Raw genomic sequence first — 19,888 nt, 5'->3', positions numbered from 1 at the left:
ACACAAAATAACACATATACAAATTATACTAAATCTACATAAGCCTTAGAAATTATCTTGGAATGATGCATTTAAAATGTATAAAATTTATGGCTTGGGGTAGATTTTCTACTTAGGAAATAGTTATAACATCTGAGAATTTTTTATGGTATAATAGGAACTTACACAAGTAAGAAAAAAATAGGCATCCTAATTTTTAAAAGGGGCCAAGATGATAAACATTTTATTATTTCTTAACAAATGGGCATTTTGAAGAATAAAAAAATAAATATCTAATATATATGATTTTTATATTACTACTTTGTAACAATACAATTAAAATATATTATATGTATTTTTACATGCTTTTATCATATAGAAAGAATCTTAGCTCATATGGTCAAGTTGGCTGAAATTAAATGGATTTTTTGTAAGTTTTAAACTGAATTTTGATTTTGATAGGATAGCAGTGCGAAACTAGAGTTTTGTTTTCCTTTTATTAAAATGATAAAATTTTCTTGGAATTTTTTGTTTATTCTTCATAAGAGATTATAAAATATGTTTCTTTACCCTGCAAGAAATCTGTTTAGGAAACAGATTCTGAACCTTATTCAAATAAATTCAACTACTTTATGTTGTGTTTATCGTGACTGATTACAGAAAACTAAGTTTTCACAATACTGAAAAGAGCTAAGTTTTTTTTATATTCATTTAACTTCTGTATTTGCTTTTTAATTTTTTTATCATGTGGGTTAAACATATGACTAAGTATTATTTTATCATGATATATATGATTCTGTTGACCTAAGTATTCAAATTTTTGGATATTTTTGACTCATTTCCCAAATCAAATTAAAAACAAACAACTTTGCCCAGAGAGCACCTAGAAAATCTTAAAGGTATTACTTTTGAAAAATGTTAACCAGTTAGATTCATTTGAGATTCTAAATTGTGTGGGAAGCCTTGTTAAATATGAAGGGGGCTTTAATTATCCTTGTTATATTTGTATGGGGTTACATTTGTTAATAAAAATATTTCAGAATTGTTATGAGGTTACTAAAATTTTAACAATGTCCCTACTATACATGAAATTTCTATGAATAACATTATCTGTCAGAATTGCAGTTATTATCTTAAAATATGTATCATAGAAACAACCAGAGATCTTTATCAATTGCATTACTCTCATCAAATCTTAAACCATAGCCATTTTTAAGCCCTTTGTCATTCACAGTTACTGTTTTATGCTTTCCTAAATACATAAAATTCATTACAGTTCAAAAGTCTTTGTCTTCTAAAAGACCCATGGAAAAAGTAAGAACTTCTGGTGTCATTGCATAAATAATTTGAAGTCCACAGCATTGGACTGGGTAAAGAATCAGAACTAATGAAGGAGCTAACTGGTAAAACTGCTATCCCAAGATAAAGTAGAACAAGAAAAAAATTATAGGAGACCAAATAAACTAAAGAAAAATGATCATGATTTCTTTTATAAAATTCTCTCAAAATGTTACTGGCTCTTTAATATCCTAATTTCTGAATATATAAGCAATTTTTGTCTCTTTTTTCTCAGCTATGTGTAATTTATGTAACTGAGTATTTTATGACTTTATAAACAAAACTAAAAATATTATCTCTTTTCCTCTCCTAATGTCTCCAAAATATGGAAATTCTAATTGAATATTTTTATCTTCACGGTAGTTCAGTTAGCTGTTTAATAAGAACCTGTTATCCTTGCAACAGAACATAATTAGAAACATGAGATTTTACCAGGAATGTCATGTTTGAGAATAATGTGTATAAAATTAGATATAACTGGACAGTTTCAAAAACTAAGGTTCAGTTTGTGGAACCAATTTTAAAAAATGACCTGAAACATGGCTTATAGTATTCTCAGACTCATATTTGAATAAGGAAGGTTGCTTCTGGGCAAGCCCAAGAATCTGAAGATGCATAAGGGCCTCTAAAAAGACAGGAATTCATTCATATCTATAGATACTACCAGTGAGGTCTGATGGGGAGTTTGTAATTTGGCTTCCTATCTTCAAGAGGTTTCTAGGAGTCCAACTTGATTTCCTTATTCCAACAAAGCAACCTTTAAAAGACTTATATGATCAATACGCTCCCTGTTACCCTTATGCAAATAATCAGGCCAAGTTAAATGATATTTATTTTTGTAAACAAAATAATTTGACTTTGATTATCTTTGATAGAAATGGAGATGACTGTAGAGAGAAATGTTGTTTCAGTTGAGAATGAGTATCACTGAAAACTAAAACTTGACTGCCTAGATCCTTACCTGGATCATCTGAAGAAGTCCCACAAGCTAAATAAAGTTCATTGATCCTTTCTCTACACAGAAGAATTACAGTGACTATAACACTAGTGTGCATGACACGAAATCTACTAAATTTCCCCCATTGTACACATGCCACCATCTGAAGACACTTTAGAAAATTCCAGATGAGAGAAATAAAAAGGATGGTAACATGCCTTCTCAAATATTCCGGTTTTGCATAAAAATTATTTCAATATGAAGACATTTGAGGTTCAACAGACAGAAAGAATCCTGGAGGCTCCCCTTCTCTGACCAAAGGCAGAAACTTCTAAGAAATGAGGCGACATACTTTCCTTCTTCATGGGTCAGGTTGTGGATGGGGTGGTGCATATGTGTGATGGGGGGGTCACTCCCAGGAAAAAGACTGGGAATAAATCTACCAACTACCAACATCCTCTCCCTGAGAAGTTAATGGCCCTAAAGAAGACAAGAAGACCATTTGCACAAGGATAAACATAAGATATTATTATAAACTTTCTTATCCCTCGTTTGTTCTTCTGAAAAACCTGTAGGTCTTTCTTAAAGAAATCTACTTTTATTCTCATAGAGGCTTCCTCCTGGTCTTTCCTTAAAAAGCTAGGTACCATGTTAGTGATTTGGCTAATTCTCTCTTTAGTTTCTATATCCGTTCTAATAAAATCTTGTCTTCTGTTAATCTTTTATCAGTTTGACTTACTTACTGACCACCCCTAAGAGGATGGAGGAAAAGACTTTCCTTCTCAACATTACAATGAAATAAAATCACGTACCTGCGGAGTTTGCATTGTTCAGCTGTTTTCTAGGAGAAGTATTCATACAATTGCAATATTTGGTTCCATTTTCATTACTAAATATCTGCTCACTGTGGTTATCACTGAAGGAATGCATGTTTTGATGACTTACTAATAAACAAAAACATTAACAGTAATTATATTTCTATAAATGGAAGCGTGTGCCTTTTAATTATTTATTTCAATTAAACTGCAAGTGAATCCACAAATTGCTTGTCAAGAAATCTGTTTAGAGGCTGGGGTTGTGGCTCAGCAGTAGAGCACTTGCTTAGCATGTTCGAGGCCCTGGGTTTGATCCTCAGCACCACATAAAAACAAATAAACAAAATAAAGGTATTGTGTACAACTAAAAAGTAAATATTAAAAAAAAGAAATCTGTTCATTTAAATTTGACAAGAAAAATATGAATTTCGAGATTTGGGAAATTTCTTCCTACAAAAACTTAAGTAGAAACAAAAAGCATCATTATCCAAATAAAACTAAATTTAAGCTTTTATCTCTTTAGTCTGATAGGTTAGAATTCTGCATGTGATCTTGAAATTCTGTGTGTGCTCTTCCCTGTAAAAAGGGAAATGCTTAGCAAACTTGCACATTCTTTTAAGTTTCAGAAATGATGTATATAAAATGTTTACATAACTCCTAACATGTAGCAGGTAACAGCAAATAGAAACAATTATGAATATAATTGTACATATTTCGTATTTACATTTCATAGTTAAAGATCTTAAATTTAACTTGGGCTTATATTTTAAAGTAGCTGATAATTTTTGTTCAAAACTCCAAAGCATCAGGTCACCTGTAAAGTCCAAATTTTTACTGAAAGGGCCAGATCAACTTCTACAAAATTTATAGAGCTATCACCAAAATATGTAACTTCAGTTCCTAGAACAGTGACAGTCACTAAAGATTTGCCAAGCAGGTAAATGTATGAACAAAGTAGTTTTTTATAAAATAATACATTTGCTGCTTCCTCTGTATAGGCAAAAACTAATTATAATGGAATCTGAAGTGGTATCATTTAATGTCAGTATAATTAAAATAATGAAAAAGAGTATGAGGACTTCATTAAAAAATGTATCTATACACGTGGAAAAATGAGGATTCATACCCTATTTGAATCAAATGTATGATATGTCAAGATCATTGTATTGTCTTGAGCAACTAATAAAAAAAAAAAAAAAAGACCATGAACACAGACTTCATAAAGGTGGCCTTCTAAATACAAAAAAAAAAAAAAAAAAAAAAAAAAAAAAAGTAAGAAGTTAGAGAATGTAGAAGTTAAACTCCAAAGGAAATGTTTTTGCCTCTCTAGCTAAACATGTAAATTCAATTTACTCACCCCGAATGATTAGTCCTATCACTGTGGTCACCAATATAACAAGTACAATGCCCATCAGTCTCAGAGCAGTCTGATGCCACTTTGGACACTCTGGGTAATCTGTAATGAATAATTTTTCTTCTAAAAATTTTAGACATTAAAATGAACTTAAAAATGTGTCATATAAATGAAAAATTCTGAGTGTATACATTGTCTTTCCATGGTATAATGGAACATACAAAGTATGTTAGATTACCCTGAGATGAATTTGTATGTAATTATCTTTAAAAATTGGATTTGATTATAAAAAGTCAAAACACTTCATTCATTTAATACTTATTAAATATCCTTCTTATATTAACACTTTTGTTCCCAAACCATAATTCATACAGAGAATGGGTGAATATTAGTTGATCAAACAAAATATTCCAACTAAAATTTATCATTTATATTCATTTACATCTTGACTGAATTACTTGTATTATATTCAAGTAGTATCAAAATAACTGAGTGGAAGTTAAAATGATTGTCTAAAGGAGATACACAAGCAAAACTGAATGTTGTAGCCATTTTCATTTTCCCAAATATTATTTAAATTAAAACACATTTGTATTAATTCATGAAATAAAACTTATATGCTCATCTTTATAATTGTATATTTTGCTTTAACAAATAAGCATTGTAAGAATTTCATAATCTTCAATCCAGGGTAAAAATGTATTCATTATATTCATTTTAATAATATTTATAAACATTATTATTGCCAGGAACTGGGCTGGGTGTGTGAATTGCAGAGATAGATAACACAGTGTACCAGTAAGACAGCTAAGCAAATATATTATTTCAAAATAAGGTAGCAACATTTCTTAACACTAGGCTGTAGTTCAAGTTTTTAAATGTTCTTATTGATAACAGAATTGAAATTCTCCCCAAGAATTATAGATGCATAATTGGTAGTACAATGGGAATTATAAGTTCTTACCTTTATATGTCCACTTGTGATGACAATGATGGGAATGTTTTCTTGGCTTCTGAAATATAGATCTTTCTGTGTTTTGTCCAACCATTCCATAAATAGAAAAATCCATTTTTGAATGAGGTGGAAATAGAGACATTATTTGACAAAAGCAATCAGTGCCTACAAAATGTCTTGTTGAAACAAAGCTTACCACTCTAAAACCACAGAGGATATGGTTTAAAAAGGGAAGGGACCTCTCCTTCGTACATGAAATGCTTTTTTATCATAGTTCTGTATTTGTAGCAAAATTATAAAGATAATACAAAAAATTCTCATTAGGTTAATATGATACATATACCAAAATTACTGAATCAATATTGACACATTACTATTAATTAAAGTCTATATTGAAAGATTCTCAGTTTTTACCTAATATCTTTTCTTTAAGGATCCCATATAGAATACCACAATACATTTAGTTCTTATATTCATATCCTTAGTTGTAATGTTTATTACTCTTTATTTTTGATGACTTTGAAAGTTTTGAAAAAATAATGGTCAAATATTTTGTAGAATATTCCCAAATTTGAATAGTCTGCTGTTCTTTTCATTATTATACATGGGTTATAGATTTTTGGAAGAAGAATGCTGAGATAAATTGTCAGTCTCATCACCTTATTGAGGGTATATATTATCAATATGGGTTCTCACTGTTTATGTTAATTAACTGGCTGAGATAGGGTTTAAAGGTTTATTTAGTGTAAAGTTATTCTCCCCCTCCCCATTTCCAAATTGTACTCTTTGGAAGAAGCCCAATATATGCATCGCAAGGAAAGGATTGGGTTGTATATAGACACTGTGAAGATATTTTCAGAATTCTCCTGGGAATATTTACCTACTTTTCTATTTACTTACTCCTTTATTTTAGTATATATCTACTTATATTGATTTTATAATTCTAATCAGTACTACTTTTTTTGATGCCCACATTTTTCTATCTTTGGCCATTGGGAGCTCTATCAGTTGACTTCATGAGTTCAGTTCACACAGTTGTCTACAATTCCAATGCACATGAATACTTCTAGCCTCTTGCCTCACAATTCTATAACCTCCCACTCCAATAATAAAAAATCAGCAGGACTATTACCATCATACTTAATTTGCTTAATTTTTTGATTTCAACATACATATTTAATGGTTTGGGAATTGTTTCCCCAAACCTCATAAGAAACTATTTATCAACTAGATCATAGTGCTTAATATGCACAATTCCTTTTGTCCTACAGTTTCTACTCATTTCTAAGTTACTTAGATCAGCAACAGCCTCACCTTCAGTGAGGCTGCTTATGCATTTGTAATGAAGTTAAAGTCTTTTGGCACTTTCTGAATATCATCCTAGAATTCTCAACCCCCAAACTGATTTTTAAATTTGCATGAATTAATGTTCATTCTTTCTGTCATAAAGTCTTATGAGTTTTCACAGATATTATACCATAATTATATCATACATGCTCAAAAAACCTCCAAGTTCTTCATCTTTCAACTCTATACCTCTCCTAAATGCTGGTAACTCTTGATATATTTGGCATCTCTACATTAGACCCTATCCAGATAATGTATGGACTCATGCATTATAAAGCCTTTTCAGACTGGTTTCTTTCAATATGCCATACACATTTAAAATTTATAAATATGCTTTTATAGTTTGATAGCTCATGTTCTTTTATTGCTGAATTCATCATAGGAACATATGCAGCTTGCTTATTTATTCACTTATTGAAGGACATCTTAGCTATTTTTTAGTTTGGGGCAATTATAAGTAAAGGTACAATAAACACTCATATGTAGGCTTTTGTATGGATTTAAATTCTCAAATATGTTGGGTAAATGCCTAGAATTTTGGCTACATGGTCATATGATGGACTCTGTTTATCTTTGTAAGGAACTGCAAAGCTGTTTTTCAAAGTCCCTGTGTCATTTTGCTTCCCACTAACAATGATTGAGGCTTTGTCTCTCCCTCTTCTCATCAGCAATGGGTGTTGACAGCATTTTGAATGTTAGCATTCTAAAAAGGTCCTAGTGGTATCTCTGAGTTGTTTTCATTCTCATTTCTCTAATGAAAAATGATGTGGAACATTTTTTTCATGTGCTAATTGTTCATCTATCTTCTTTGATAAAGTGTCTGTTCAGATCTTTTATTCAATTTCTATTTGGGTTTTTTGTTTTCTTATCATCAGAAGGTAGATGTTCTCTACATATTTTAAGAACTTTTTTTGTTATCAGATGGTATGTATTTCACAACTATTTCCTACTAGTTTGTAATTTATGTTTTTATTCTTTCAAATATATCTTTTGCACCCCAGAATTTTTAAATTTAAATAAAATCCATCTTATGTTCATGGATTGTACTTTTGGTGTTGTGTCTAAAAACTCCTCACTAAATAAAGGTCATGTAGATTATATTCCTGTTTTGTTCCAGAAGTTTTATAGATTTTTTTCATTTTATACTTGGTTCTATGATTGCTTGAATTAAAAATTGCTTGAGATATAAAATTTGCATCTGGGTTCTTTTTTGTTTGTTTTTTGCAAGTGGATATACAGGTTTCCTGGTACCATTTGCCACATATACATAAACATATATATGAAATAAATGACAGATGAATAGTTAGAAAATAACTCCTTTTCCTACAAGTTTACCTTTTGCCCTTTCTCAAAAATGAGTTTACTATTTCAATGAAGGTGTTCCTATTCTGTTCTGTTGAGTTGTGTATCTGTTTGTTCACTGATAACAGAAGAAGACTTGTCTCTAAAGAAGTGTCCAAGGAGTTCTGAGAGAGAGGAGGGAACTCCACTCAGGACCAGTGGGATTCTTTGTATATGTGACAGTAAAGAATTTCAACATTCACCTGTCAGAGGCATAGACTGAGGGTTACTTAGGAAAGAAGATAAAAATTCAAGAGAAAATTGGGGCAGTGTAAAGAGAGAGATGTCTTTGAGAGTGAAGCAAGGAATGCTCATTCAGCAGAGAATGTGGGCCACTTTGAGACTGAGAGAAGTATTTTGGGGGTACCCAGCTCTTCTTTTAAAGAACATTTGGTGAGGGTTGTGTATGGAAAAGTATGTAGGAATGTTATCAGTCCAACAATCTCAAAGACAGTTTCTGGTGGTTTCAGTCAATCTCTGGAATGTTAGACTGACAAGGTCTTTGTTATCTGATCCACAGACAGCACCAGAAATTCCCATAAATTATAGGTCTCTCATTATATCATCTCTTTTTTTGTTGTTGTTGTTTCATCTAATTATTAGGAGGTTAATTAACAGTGGACGGGTACATTTAGAGAGTTCTGAGAAATTTCTGAGAAAGGAACGTCTCCTTTCTACCTTTTCTTATTTCTTCTATTCTACCTCAATACCATGCTATTTTGTATACTTTAGCTTACAATAAGTCTTGAAATTACATAGTATGAATCCTCCAACTTTGTTCTTCTTCCTCAGCATTGTTGTAGGTATTCTGACCATGGAAATAGGGAACCGTTCCCCCAGTGAGCAAACTCCCTGGGGTTTACTGGCAGCCTGATTCCCATGATCGAAATACCCAGCAGTTTTCTCCTGAGGCTATTAAGATAACTACCTGGTTTCCATAGCAACGTCCTTGGGTTTGAGAGGCTCTGTGTTTGTATTAACTAGGACCTTATCTTAGTTAGCTAGCACTCAGAGTTAAAGGAATACTGATTAGAGTGTAGTCAGGTGTGATGGGTAATATGTAACCTTTTATGAGTTAATAAAACTCAGCAGGAGGGAGGAGCAAACACTTCACTTCTATACTTCTTCACCACATCACTTCACTCCCTCCCCCGCCCCTCCATCCTGTCTGTCTGCTCATATCCTGTGTCTGTGTCTGCTCTTTGTGCACCTCCTCACAAGTATTCCTCCACAGGTGTTCCTTTACATATTGTGTTGACTGCTCCTGGGTTTTGCCTTTCTCTATACTTAAAATCAGTTGGCCATTGCCTACAAAATAGTTTCAAGTCATTTGTTTGAGAGTGCACACTACAGATAAGTCGGAAAGAACTGACACCTAAACCATCATGAGTCTTCCAACCCGTGAACATAGACTATCTGTTTTTAAGATATATGATTTCTTTCATATTTTCAGTTTATAGTTTTCCAAATAGATATTTCATGTATGTTAGATTTACGTCTAAAAATGTTTATTGTTTTGGTGCTATTGTGAGTGGTACTTATAAATGTTAAATTTCAATTGTTCATTGATAGTACATAGGAAAATAACTGATGTTTTTGTATTAACATTGACTACTGAAAATTTGCTGCACTTACTACTTAGTTCCAGGAATAATTTATGTTTATACTTTTATGGAGAGGTCTACATAGCGATCATGCCATCTGATAAAGAAAATAATTTTTTTTAAATTTGTGTAACTTTTCTGTCCTTATATTCTTGCACGAGCTAATACTTACAATTCAATGTGGAAGAGAGTAGTAAGAGTGGACATTTTTGTCTTATTCCTGATCCAAAAGGGAAAAGCATTCTTCTTTAACCAAGAACTATGACATTAGCAGTAGGTTTCTTTATAAGTTTTTTTTTTTAATCGAGTTGAGAAAATTCTACTTTATTTGCACAGCATTTGTACCATTGATGGGTATTAGATTTTGTCAAATTTCTTTTCTGTTGACATGATAATGTTTTGTTTTCTTAGCATATTAACATGTGGATTAAATTTATTGAGTTTTAACTGTTGAACCATCCTTAAATACTTGGACTAAAGCCCACTTGTTCATGTTGCAGTTCTTTTGTACATTTTTATTCAATTTGCTGTTGCTTTGTAGAGGATGTTGTCTGTTCATGAGAGATACTGATCTGTTGTTTTCCTTTCTTTTAATGTGTTTATTTGCTTTCTGTATAAATAATTATGCTGACTTTACAGAAAGAGTTAGGAAATATTCTCTTTTCGTTTCCTTTTAGAAATTTTGAAGAATTGGTACTGTATCTGCATTACACATTGTACTAGTTTATTCACTTGAAAAGAATGTTTATTAAGCAGTTACTAAATGGAGTATTCTATAAGTGTCAGCTAGTACATACCATGGATTAGGAGAAATGGTTGTAAATTACACTTTTGATAAAGTATTTTTATTCTGAATACATAAAGCAGGCTCACAGTTTAATAATAAATCAAAGAATATAATCTAAAATATATAAATTATACAAAATAGACATTTTTCAAATGAGATATACAAATAGTTAATAAGCATAAAAAAAGACATTTAGGATTACACTTACAAATATGACCATCAAAAATATTGCAGTAATTCTCCCCTCTCTTGTATTCTGTCCTGAAAAATCTAACAGCCTCAGTTTATCTGGTCAACAGGATTCTACTTAACTCAGGGAGAAAGCCAGAATGGGCTAGCCTTGTCTGGAGTCTCCCTTGCCACACAAAAGCCTGAACACATTATTAATTTGGTAAGCTGAAAGGAAAGCCTTACTTATTTCCCGTTTCTCAGAGGTCATGATTATACAGTGGCTGATGGGCTGTGTTCCTGTGAACTGTTTCTCCATTTGCTGAGTAGTCTGAGCATTTTGAGATTTTTTTTTCAGACAAAAGGTTAAATGCATTCGATATTGCTTCATCTTGGCTTAAAGTAGAAACCAAATCATAATTAAAACATCAGAAAATATGGGGTAAAAATGGGAGTTCATAATCCGCTTGAATCAAATGTATGAAATATGATATGTCAAAAGCTTTGTAATGTTTTGAACAACTAATAATAAAAAAAAATTTAAAAAAAAAGAGAAAACATTCTACCTTTGACTTTTTGGGGCTGGAATTTTAACTAATCACTAGGAATTCCAACTACAGGTGTGAGTTAAAAGGAAAGCAGCTGATGGCTTTTCTAGGCATTGTAGAATCTGAGTTGGTCACCCTCTCTTTTACTATGGTCTGTTTATACATATGAAAAATAGTTTTAAATGTTTAAAGGAAGTTCTTATATCCAGTGGAAGTAATTTCACAAACAGTATTACAATATTAACATCCTCATTCTCACAAAGATGAAAAAAAAAAGAAAACACTGTCAATGCAAATAAATCTAAAAGGACATTTTTTAAAAAAAATCCAGTGCAAAGATATTTATAAATACTTTTTGAGGCCATAGCAGTGTGGGAAAGAAATATGTGTATATTTATAATGAAGAGAACCAATGACATAGAGCAGAAAGCCAACATAATAATAAATAATCTGCTCTCATGACAATAAAAGTGGCTTGTACAATGTTGAGTTTATAGATGTGTGAGAAAATCTACATATTATATATTCACATATATATGATACATTATACACTATACATATATAGTACATATATTACTGATATAAAAGAGTCTCTAAAGAGAATCTATATATAATTATATATGCATATATAAATACATATGTAATATATTTCTGCTACATAATATATAATCTACATATAATTATATATGCAATTATATGTATAATACATATATATTTTCTATTTAGAGAATTTTTTAGCTCTGAAGCAGAAATCAATATTTTTTACTGGTAGTTTGTATGGAAAAAATAGTAGGATAGAAGCCTGAGTCAATTAATGACTCAGTGAACCAATGTAAATTTACTGAGAATCACTGAACTCATACTAGATATTAAAATATCTAAGGAAGGAAAAGCTTCAACTGTTCTTCATGATGGTTTACATACAATTTGAAGCCTAAGAAATTTATTATGCTATTATTTCAACACTTAGATCATATCCCATTCATTCATTTTTGAATTTATTTTTATTTTAATCAGATGAGGAGTAAGTTTGATGCCTTAAAATCATTTTATTCTTTTTTTATTTGTACTTTTTAGTTATTTGTACTTTTTAGTTATACATGACAGTAGAATGTACTTGGGCAAATTATACATACATAGAGTATAACTGATTCAGTTTAGGATCCCATTCTTGTGGTTGTACATTATGAGGAGTTACCCTGGTCCTATATTCAAATACAAGACTATCAAAGTTATGTCATTTTATTTTTTATAAATATATCAAAATAATTAAATATATCCCATCAAAACATTATTAAAAATTTATGCTACCTATATTTTTCTCTAATGAATTACAATTTGCATCACTCATAGAGGTATAATTACAGTTTATTTAATCATTGACCTAAAGTGAGGTGCTGTGCCCCTCCCCCGACCCAGGAAACTGCAAGGCCTTCCTGAGGTGGACGGCGCAAGGCGACCGACCTCAGGGGGAGCGCAGCATATTTTTGGGAATTGAATGGTTTTTGTTTGGCTTTATTTTAATTGGAATATTACTCACCTCTCATATGACCATTGAGTCTAGGGGAATTAACTTTACTCTCCAGGTAAACATAACAATCCTGGAAAATAGGTCAGCTTGCAACAACTGCAGTAATGCAGCCAATTCTCATAAACAGTTAAGCTTTATAGCAAAACTACCTAAGGAAAAAACAGTTAAGGAAGTTTATGAAAACCTTGTTAAAATTAATCTAAATAAGCCTCAAGTAACTACTCCTGAAAGCCCAAAGACCCTTCCTGCTAAAGTAGGTCATAAGGAAAAGAATAATAAAAAATATAGGCCTATGCCAACAGTCATGGGGCCCTATGGGCCGGTCTACATGATTGGAGGTAGGTTTTGGTGTCCCCCTCCTAGTCCCAGACCAGAGCCAACTCCCACCTTGCCCCCTTGGTACTGGACAGAAAAATATGATCCCAATGTAGGGTTGATAGTAAATGTTAATTATCAATGGGTACGCTATAGAGATTTAAGTAACTGGGAACGAATCAGACATAGGAGGACCCCATGATGCTTAAAAACTAGAGAGGAAAGTTAATCATTAGAAAACAAATAAGTAGATGGTATTGGACTCAGGGACCGGCTAGCAGGGCTGAATGGTATGATTCTTTGCCATTAGAGTGATTTAGAATAATAGCTAAGTCTTTCAAATTAACCACTTGCTATAACCGCGGCGCTGGAAGGAAGGAAGCAGTACTCAGAGAACTGAGGCCAATTTCTGTGAAAGCCAAAATTAACATCTCTTGTTAACAATTTTCTCATCAGAGAAAAGCAGGGCTGAGCCACAGCTTTATAGGATTTGGTTGCTGCACCTGATCACATGTTGTAAAACTGTCCTTTGTTTTATTGTGCTAATGAAAACTCAATACAATTGAGAATAAACTATGAGTTTATAGGACTAAACATTTTTTTAAATGGTGCCTCTCAATTATGATGAAAATCTCTTAACATATAATTTTGAGTTGTTGACCCCACATTATTTAGAAGGTAGCATATGGCAATATATATTGAATAAAATGTTGAAATAGCTACGGTGTTTTAACCATAGAATTTGAATTTGCAAGGAGGTGATGAAATGAGCACAAATTTATAATTTTGAAACTGCAATCTACTATAAACATAAGCATTGTTCTGAATTTGTCATCAGTTTTTTGTTTTGTTTTGTTTTGTTTTTATAAAATTTAGATTATTGGTCCTCAATCCTAAAGTTTCTAAACCAGTAGATTTGGGATATTATGTGGAATGTCTATTTTAAAAAGAATGTTCTGGATATTATGTGTGGATTAGATATAAAATTATAAGGCAAAATAATAAATCCTTAGAAAATTAAGAGAATATTTCAATAACTTTAGGTAAAAAGATTTCCTACACAAGACACTAAAAATAAAATTGTAAAATTGCCTTTTTTTATATTAAGACTCTTTTATTAAAAATCATAAAACTATTAAAATCAACAAATTAGAAAATATATTTGCAACACTTAACAATATACAATATACTAGCATCAAGTATATTAAATAAAACCCCCAACAAACTATAGGAAGTAGTCAACTCACAAGCAAAATGAATAAAAACTTGAAAAGTCCTTCACAAAAAGAGAGTCCAAATGACTACTGCACATTTTACAAGGTGATTGTCTTCATTCATAATTAGAAAAATACGAAAAATTTTACCAACCTATAATAGCATTAAATACTTTTGGCACAGTTTAACACATCCTGATACTACCAAATGTCAATGGAATTGTTGAAGCAATAGGAACAATGGGCCATCATAGTGGGACTAGACAATCAGTTTCAAGGACAGTTTAATATTACCTAGTAAAGTAGGTAAGTTGAGAAGAATTCTCAAGAAATATGCAATTCTAAGATCTTCTTCTTAGAAATGCTAGAGTATGACTAGTGATTATATTTACCAGGATACACACATAAGAACATTATTGTAGTTGTCTCTTTTAAAGACCTGAACGATAGGAAACACCTGATTTGTCTATAAAAAGAAGAAGGCTAGAAAACTATTGGAGTAATTGAAACTAATGATATATCCAGCTACCTATGGTATAGTTGGATCTCATAAACAAAATAATCATGTGAAAGAAGAAAGCTACTGCATAGACAGATAAATGACAGACAGATCAATAGACAGATATATAATAAATGCAACCATAATATTTAATGAATAAAGTTAAAAATAAATCATTTAAGAGCTAAGTGGTAGGTAAAGGGAGATCAGTAGAAGAAAAAGACCAAGTGGTCAAAGGTGGGCAGGAAGGAGGTAAATGCTGGACAGTGATGTTGACCAAATTATATTGTTAAATTTTGTGAATATTTGAATATGTCACAATAATCCTGTCAATATGTAGAACTATAATACACCAATAAAAATATGGAAAACATAAAATAAAAGAGTTAAGTGGCCAAGTTATAAAAAAAAGCAGATAAAAAACTACGAAAATTAGAATAAAATTCAGAAGAGTGCTAAATAAAAGAGGAAGCAGAGAGTTAAGGAAAATGTATTAAGTTATGTTGAACTATTTTAGCAGTTCTTAAGTCTGATTTTATTTTTTCTTAATAAATTACCTTAATATGTAGAGGAGCTCTTCATTGTGTAATTGGAACTGGAAAGAGGTTTCATATATAAACCAACATAAAAGTAGGAGTTAATAATAATTACATTATTTAATGTACATGTGGGGAAGAGGAGTTAGTTTTCATCATAAAAAACTACAAAAAAATTAAAAACAAGTTTATTTTATGCTTAAAATTTAAGATACAATTTTTAAATGCAGCAATTCTTAGAAGGAAAAAATGGTGAGATTTTTATAGGGGTTATTATTTTTCCACAAAATTTTTTAGCACAACTGTACCTTGATTTTTTTTTAACTTAATTCATCCATCTATGAAATATGTTTCATTCTTTGATTCTTCTTTTGATTTTCTATTTTTGAACTAAACTACTGCTTTTAATGTTTATTGCTTTCTTTTTAAAAAAATGTATTAACTTATTCTAATTTGTTATACATGACAGCAGAATGCATTTCAATTCATAGTACATCCTATAGAGCACAATTTTTCGTATCTCTGGTTGTACACAAAGTAGAGTCATACCATTCGTGTCTTCATACATGTACTTAGCATAATGATGTCCATCTCACTATCTTTCCTACCCCCTAGCCCCCTCCCTTCCCATCCCTACCCTTTGCCCTATTTAAAGTTCCTCCCTTCCTTCCATGCTCCTCCCCATCCCCATTATGGATCAGCATCCAAATATCAGAGAAAACATTAAACATTTGTTTTTTGGGGGATTGGCTTACTTCACTTAGAATAATATTCTCCAACTCCATCCATTTACCTTCAAATACCATGATTTTAACGGCATGTCATCTTCCATGATTTTGTAAATGTAAATGTGGAGAATAAGAACCTTTGGAATGAGAACATGTTGAAGTAGACGATATTATAACGGTTTTTAAGTGATTCTTAAAGTTCTCATGAAATATAGTCAAGATAGTGCTATTTCCACTTGATACTGATTTGAAAAATTTACCTGATTTGTTTCAATTACAGAGTTAATAACATTATGTAAATTTGTATTCAAATCCTTAATGTGTCAAAGTCAGGTTTTATCTAATGTATTATGCTTCCCCCAAGTGACATCAACTTATATTTGCGAGTACCTATAACATAACTATTTCCCCTTTCTTGGGATTTAAGAAGATTAAAGACTTATTTAATTCTTCTTAATTGAAGTAGTTTTTTCCCCCCTTGTAGGCAATGGTGAACACTAGCCCTCTTCAATGCATATGTTGGTGAGAGGTACAGACATTAATATCCAAGTGAAGTAAGACTAAATGGAATGACAGTATTTAAGGAGAACCTGAAAATATTCCTCTTTTCACAAGTGTGGTCATAGATGGATCTTCATAACTGAGATCGAGTAAATAAATTTAAAGGCAAATGAAAGCATACATTTAAAATGAAAAAAAAAATTCCAAAGGTTTGCTTAGCCTTCAAAACTATCATTAAAATATTCCTCTATACATATTACTTGGATAAAGTCCATAATGGTATTGTAAATTATAAAATGTATATGTGTCAAAATGTAGAAGAAATTCCTACAGCTGTATTAATTGATGGGATAGAGTTAAAACATTTTCTAGTGGTCAGTAGGAATTCTACTACCTGTAGGGAATTAAAAAGTAACTTTGACCTTTTCTAATGACAGTCTCTAAAATAGGCACAGAAGTTACAGCCATATTAATTTAAGAAACTGCACCAGGAACAGTACAGGCAGACAGAAGGATCCTCTGCTTGAGGTAAGGATTCCTTTCACTTGTGCACACTGGTTGCAACACAACTCTATAAACAGGAAAAAGAAGCTGTATAATTATAACTAAGGTTAGAAGATAGCCCGCACCTCCATCTAGAGGGCTGGTATTACAAGCTCAGCAAAAAGCCCTATTGCATCACTTTTGGTTTGAAGATCCACCTTCTTAGAGTCCTGCAAGAGCAGTAATACAAGGATTGGACCTGTTGCCCCACATGCCTTCCTATACTCTAAATTGAGTGAGCTTTGTGATCCTCTTCCACTGGCCTCCAGAGTTTACACATTGGGTGAAGACAGCAGTATTTGGCAAAACTGACAGGAACTAGAAATTGTAGTATCACCAATCTACCCTCTAGTTTTATACTAGAGATCTGTGTTCTGAAAGTTGCCAGTTCTTTAATGAACATGCCTAGAAATGAAGGGTTATCCCTTTAGATTTAATGATATCCTATTCCATGTCAGGCTCTATCTCCACTCAAGGATGAGAAGACAGAAAGATACGCATTTTATAAACACACTTCTCTGGGCAAAAGAGAAATAATGTTAGGAGACAAAACAGAAGAAATGTAATCTGAAAAGTTCTTATTTTAGCTAACTCCAAATTTGCAAAGTGAACAGTAAGTATTCATAATTATTGAGATAACAAGAATAAACAGCAACCATTTCAAAGATAATTCAGCAAGGAATAAGTGGACTAAAAATTTCAGTAAACTACGAAAAATTTGAATAATAGAATATTATAAGATTATAGCTATAGTAAAATATGAATTAATTTTTTTTATTTCTTAATGGCAAGTAATGAAATTAGAGACAGATTATCCTATGATGGATGTAACTTCTGCACCTGCCAAAAGATGACCTGTGCCCAAAGATGAGCTGAAACTCATCAACAATTAAATAAATATGCTTTATTTCTCCTTGTAATAATAAAGATTCTATTCCTTGGGGAATCACGTGGGCTTCTCAGAAAGAGAAGTCTTTTTATAAAGACTGACCTGGGGATGTGGCTTAAGTGGTAGCGCACTCGCCTGGCATATGCAAGGCGCTGGGTTCGATCCTCAGCACCACATAAAAATAAAATAAAGATGTTGTGTCCACCGAAAACTAAAAAATACACATTAAAAATTCTCTCTCTCTCTCTCTCTCTCTGTCTCTTTTTCTTTAAAATAAATTAAATTAAATTAAAAAAAAAAAGACTACCGCATTTGGGCTTATAGAGGTGATTTGGGAGAGGATTCAAGAAAGTGTGTTGTACTGAGTCCTGTCTGGAAGCAAGGGTAATTCAATGACAGGAATTAAGGAAGCTTCCTTAAGGAAGCTTATCTCAAAAGAGGTAAAAATAAAGTAAGGTTAAAGCTGTTGCTGTTATCTGAAAGGAACAGCATCAGTCATATTAGTAGGGTATAGGGGGCATGCATGAGGGACAGAAATCAGTATTTTTGAGTTTTGTGATTTGATTTTGTTGTGTTTTGAGATCGTTATGAAACAGTCTTAGCTTTTATTTTGTTATCTTGTTCTGTTAGGAGGGGCTATTGGTATCATTTTATCACAGTCACAAAATGACCTGACATAGTGTTCTCTGACAGTCTTTGTGTTCAACAGGAAACACTCAAAATGTAACTGTCAATGCCATATCTACTCCTACCAACATCAGATCTAGCTGTTAGTGCTAGGACTGGCAAATACAAATGTGACTGTCATCAACTCATAGAAGAACCAGGTAAGCCAATCTCAAGGGCTGAGGTGCTACATATTTTAGAGACCAGAAAGTAGAAAAGGTATCAGCAGAGGAACCTGAGAAGCAAACAATGAAAGAAGAATCCAGAAAGAAATATATTGGCTTGTAAAGAAAGAATTTCACCAGGTGCAGTGGTGCACACCTGTAATCCCAGGAGTTCATGAGACTGAGGCAGAAGGATCATTGAGTTCAAAGCCAGCCTCAGCAAAAGGGAGGTGCTTAACAACTCAGTGAGACTCTGTCTCTAAATAAACTACAAAATAGGGCTGGGGATGTGGCTCAGTGGTTGAGTGCCCCTGAGTTCAATCCCTGGAACCCAAAGAAGAAAAAAGAAAGAAAGAAAGAATTTCAAAGAGGGACTAATCAAGAGTGTCAAATGCTGCTGATGCTTGAATAAGTGATCATTTTTCTTTCTTTTTTCTTTTTTTAATATCTTGCTTTTATTACATCAGAAAGAAACTTTTTCCATAGTGGCTTAGTAAAATTAAGTAGTTCAGTTCTCAGTAGGTTTAATGAAATCCAACTTAACTCCCCAGCCTGCTTGTTTGATAAAAACTTTGAGATTAAGTAACCGATTCAATCTGCAAGGCATGAACAAGATGCCAGAGTGATCATAAACCAACAAATTAGGATTGTTTTTCTTTTGTTTTGTTTTGGTTTTTCTTATTTTTTTAAAAAAATGTTTTTAGTTATAGATGGACATAATACCTTTATTTATTTATTTTCATGTTGTGCTGTGGGTCAAACTCAGTGCCTCAGATGTGTTATGCAAGCATTCCATCACTGAGCCACAACCCCTGCCCAGGATTGCTTTTCTTTTTTTTTTTTTTTAATTTTTTATTGTTGGTTGTTCAAAAACATTACATAGTTCTTGATATATCATATTTCACACTTTGATTCAAGTGGGTTATGAGCTCCCATTTTTACCCCATATACAGATTGCAGAATCACATCAGTTACACATCCATTGATTTACATATTGCCATACTAGTGTCTGTTGTGTTCTGCTGCCTTTCCTATCCTCTACTATCCCCCCTCCCCTCCCCTCCCCTCCCCTCTTCTCTCTCTGCCCCCTCTACTAACATTCATTTGTCCCCCTTGTATTATTTTTCCC

General features: G+C 32.2%; 1 protein-coding gene across 6 annotated transcripts in view; it reads right to left on the bottom strand.

Annotated features, from left to right (window-relative positions):
- The window catches only part of Klrf1 (killer cell lectin like receptor F1), a 45,179-nt gene that overhangs the window by 14,559 nt on the left and 10,732 nt on the right, over positions 1-19,888 (bottom strand). Inside the window, exons 1-4 of one of the 6 annotated variants that reach the window (XM_015507303.2) lie at positions 12,714-15,627; positions 5,388-5,453; positions 4,427-4,525; positions 3,067-3,198 (exon numbers count right to left, since the gene is read on the bottom strand). In XM_015507303.2, the coding sequence (XP_015362789.1) occupies positions 3,067-3,198; positions 4,427-4,525; positions 5,388-5,453; positions 12,714-12,720 (304 nt within the window). In that variant the 5' untranslated portion in view covers positions 12,721-15,627. Of the gene's footprint in view, positions 1-3,066; positions 3,199-4,426; positions 4,526-5,387; positions 11,778-12,713; positions 15,628-19,888 lie in introns of those variants that run through there. The other 5 variants (XM_048786286.1, XM_048786289.1, XM_048786287.1 and 2 more) reach the window with 5 other exon arrangements.

This window comes from Marmota marmota, unplaced genomic scaffold (genome assembly GCF_001458135.2).
Source record: "Marmota marmota marmota unplaced genomic scaffold, marMar, whole genome shotgun sequence".
NCBI lineage: Eukaryota > Metazoa > Chordata > Mammalia > Rodentia > Sciuridae > Marmota > Marmota marmota.
This window is presented reverse-complemented; position numbering and strand designations above follow the sequence as displayed.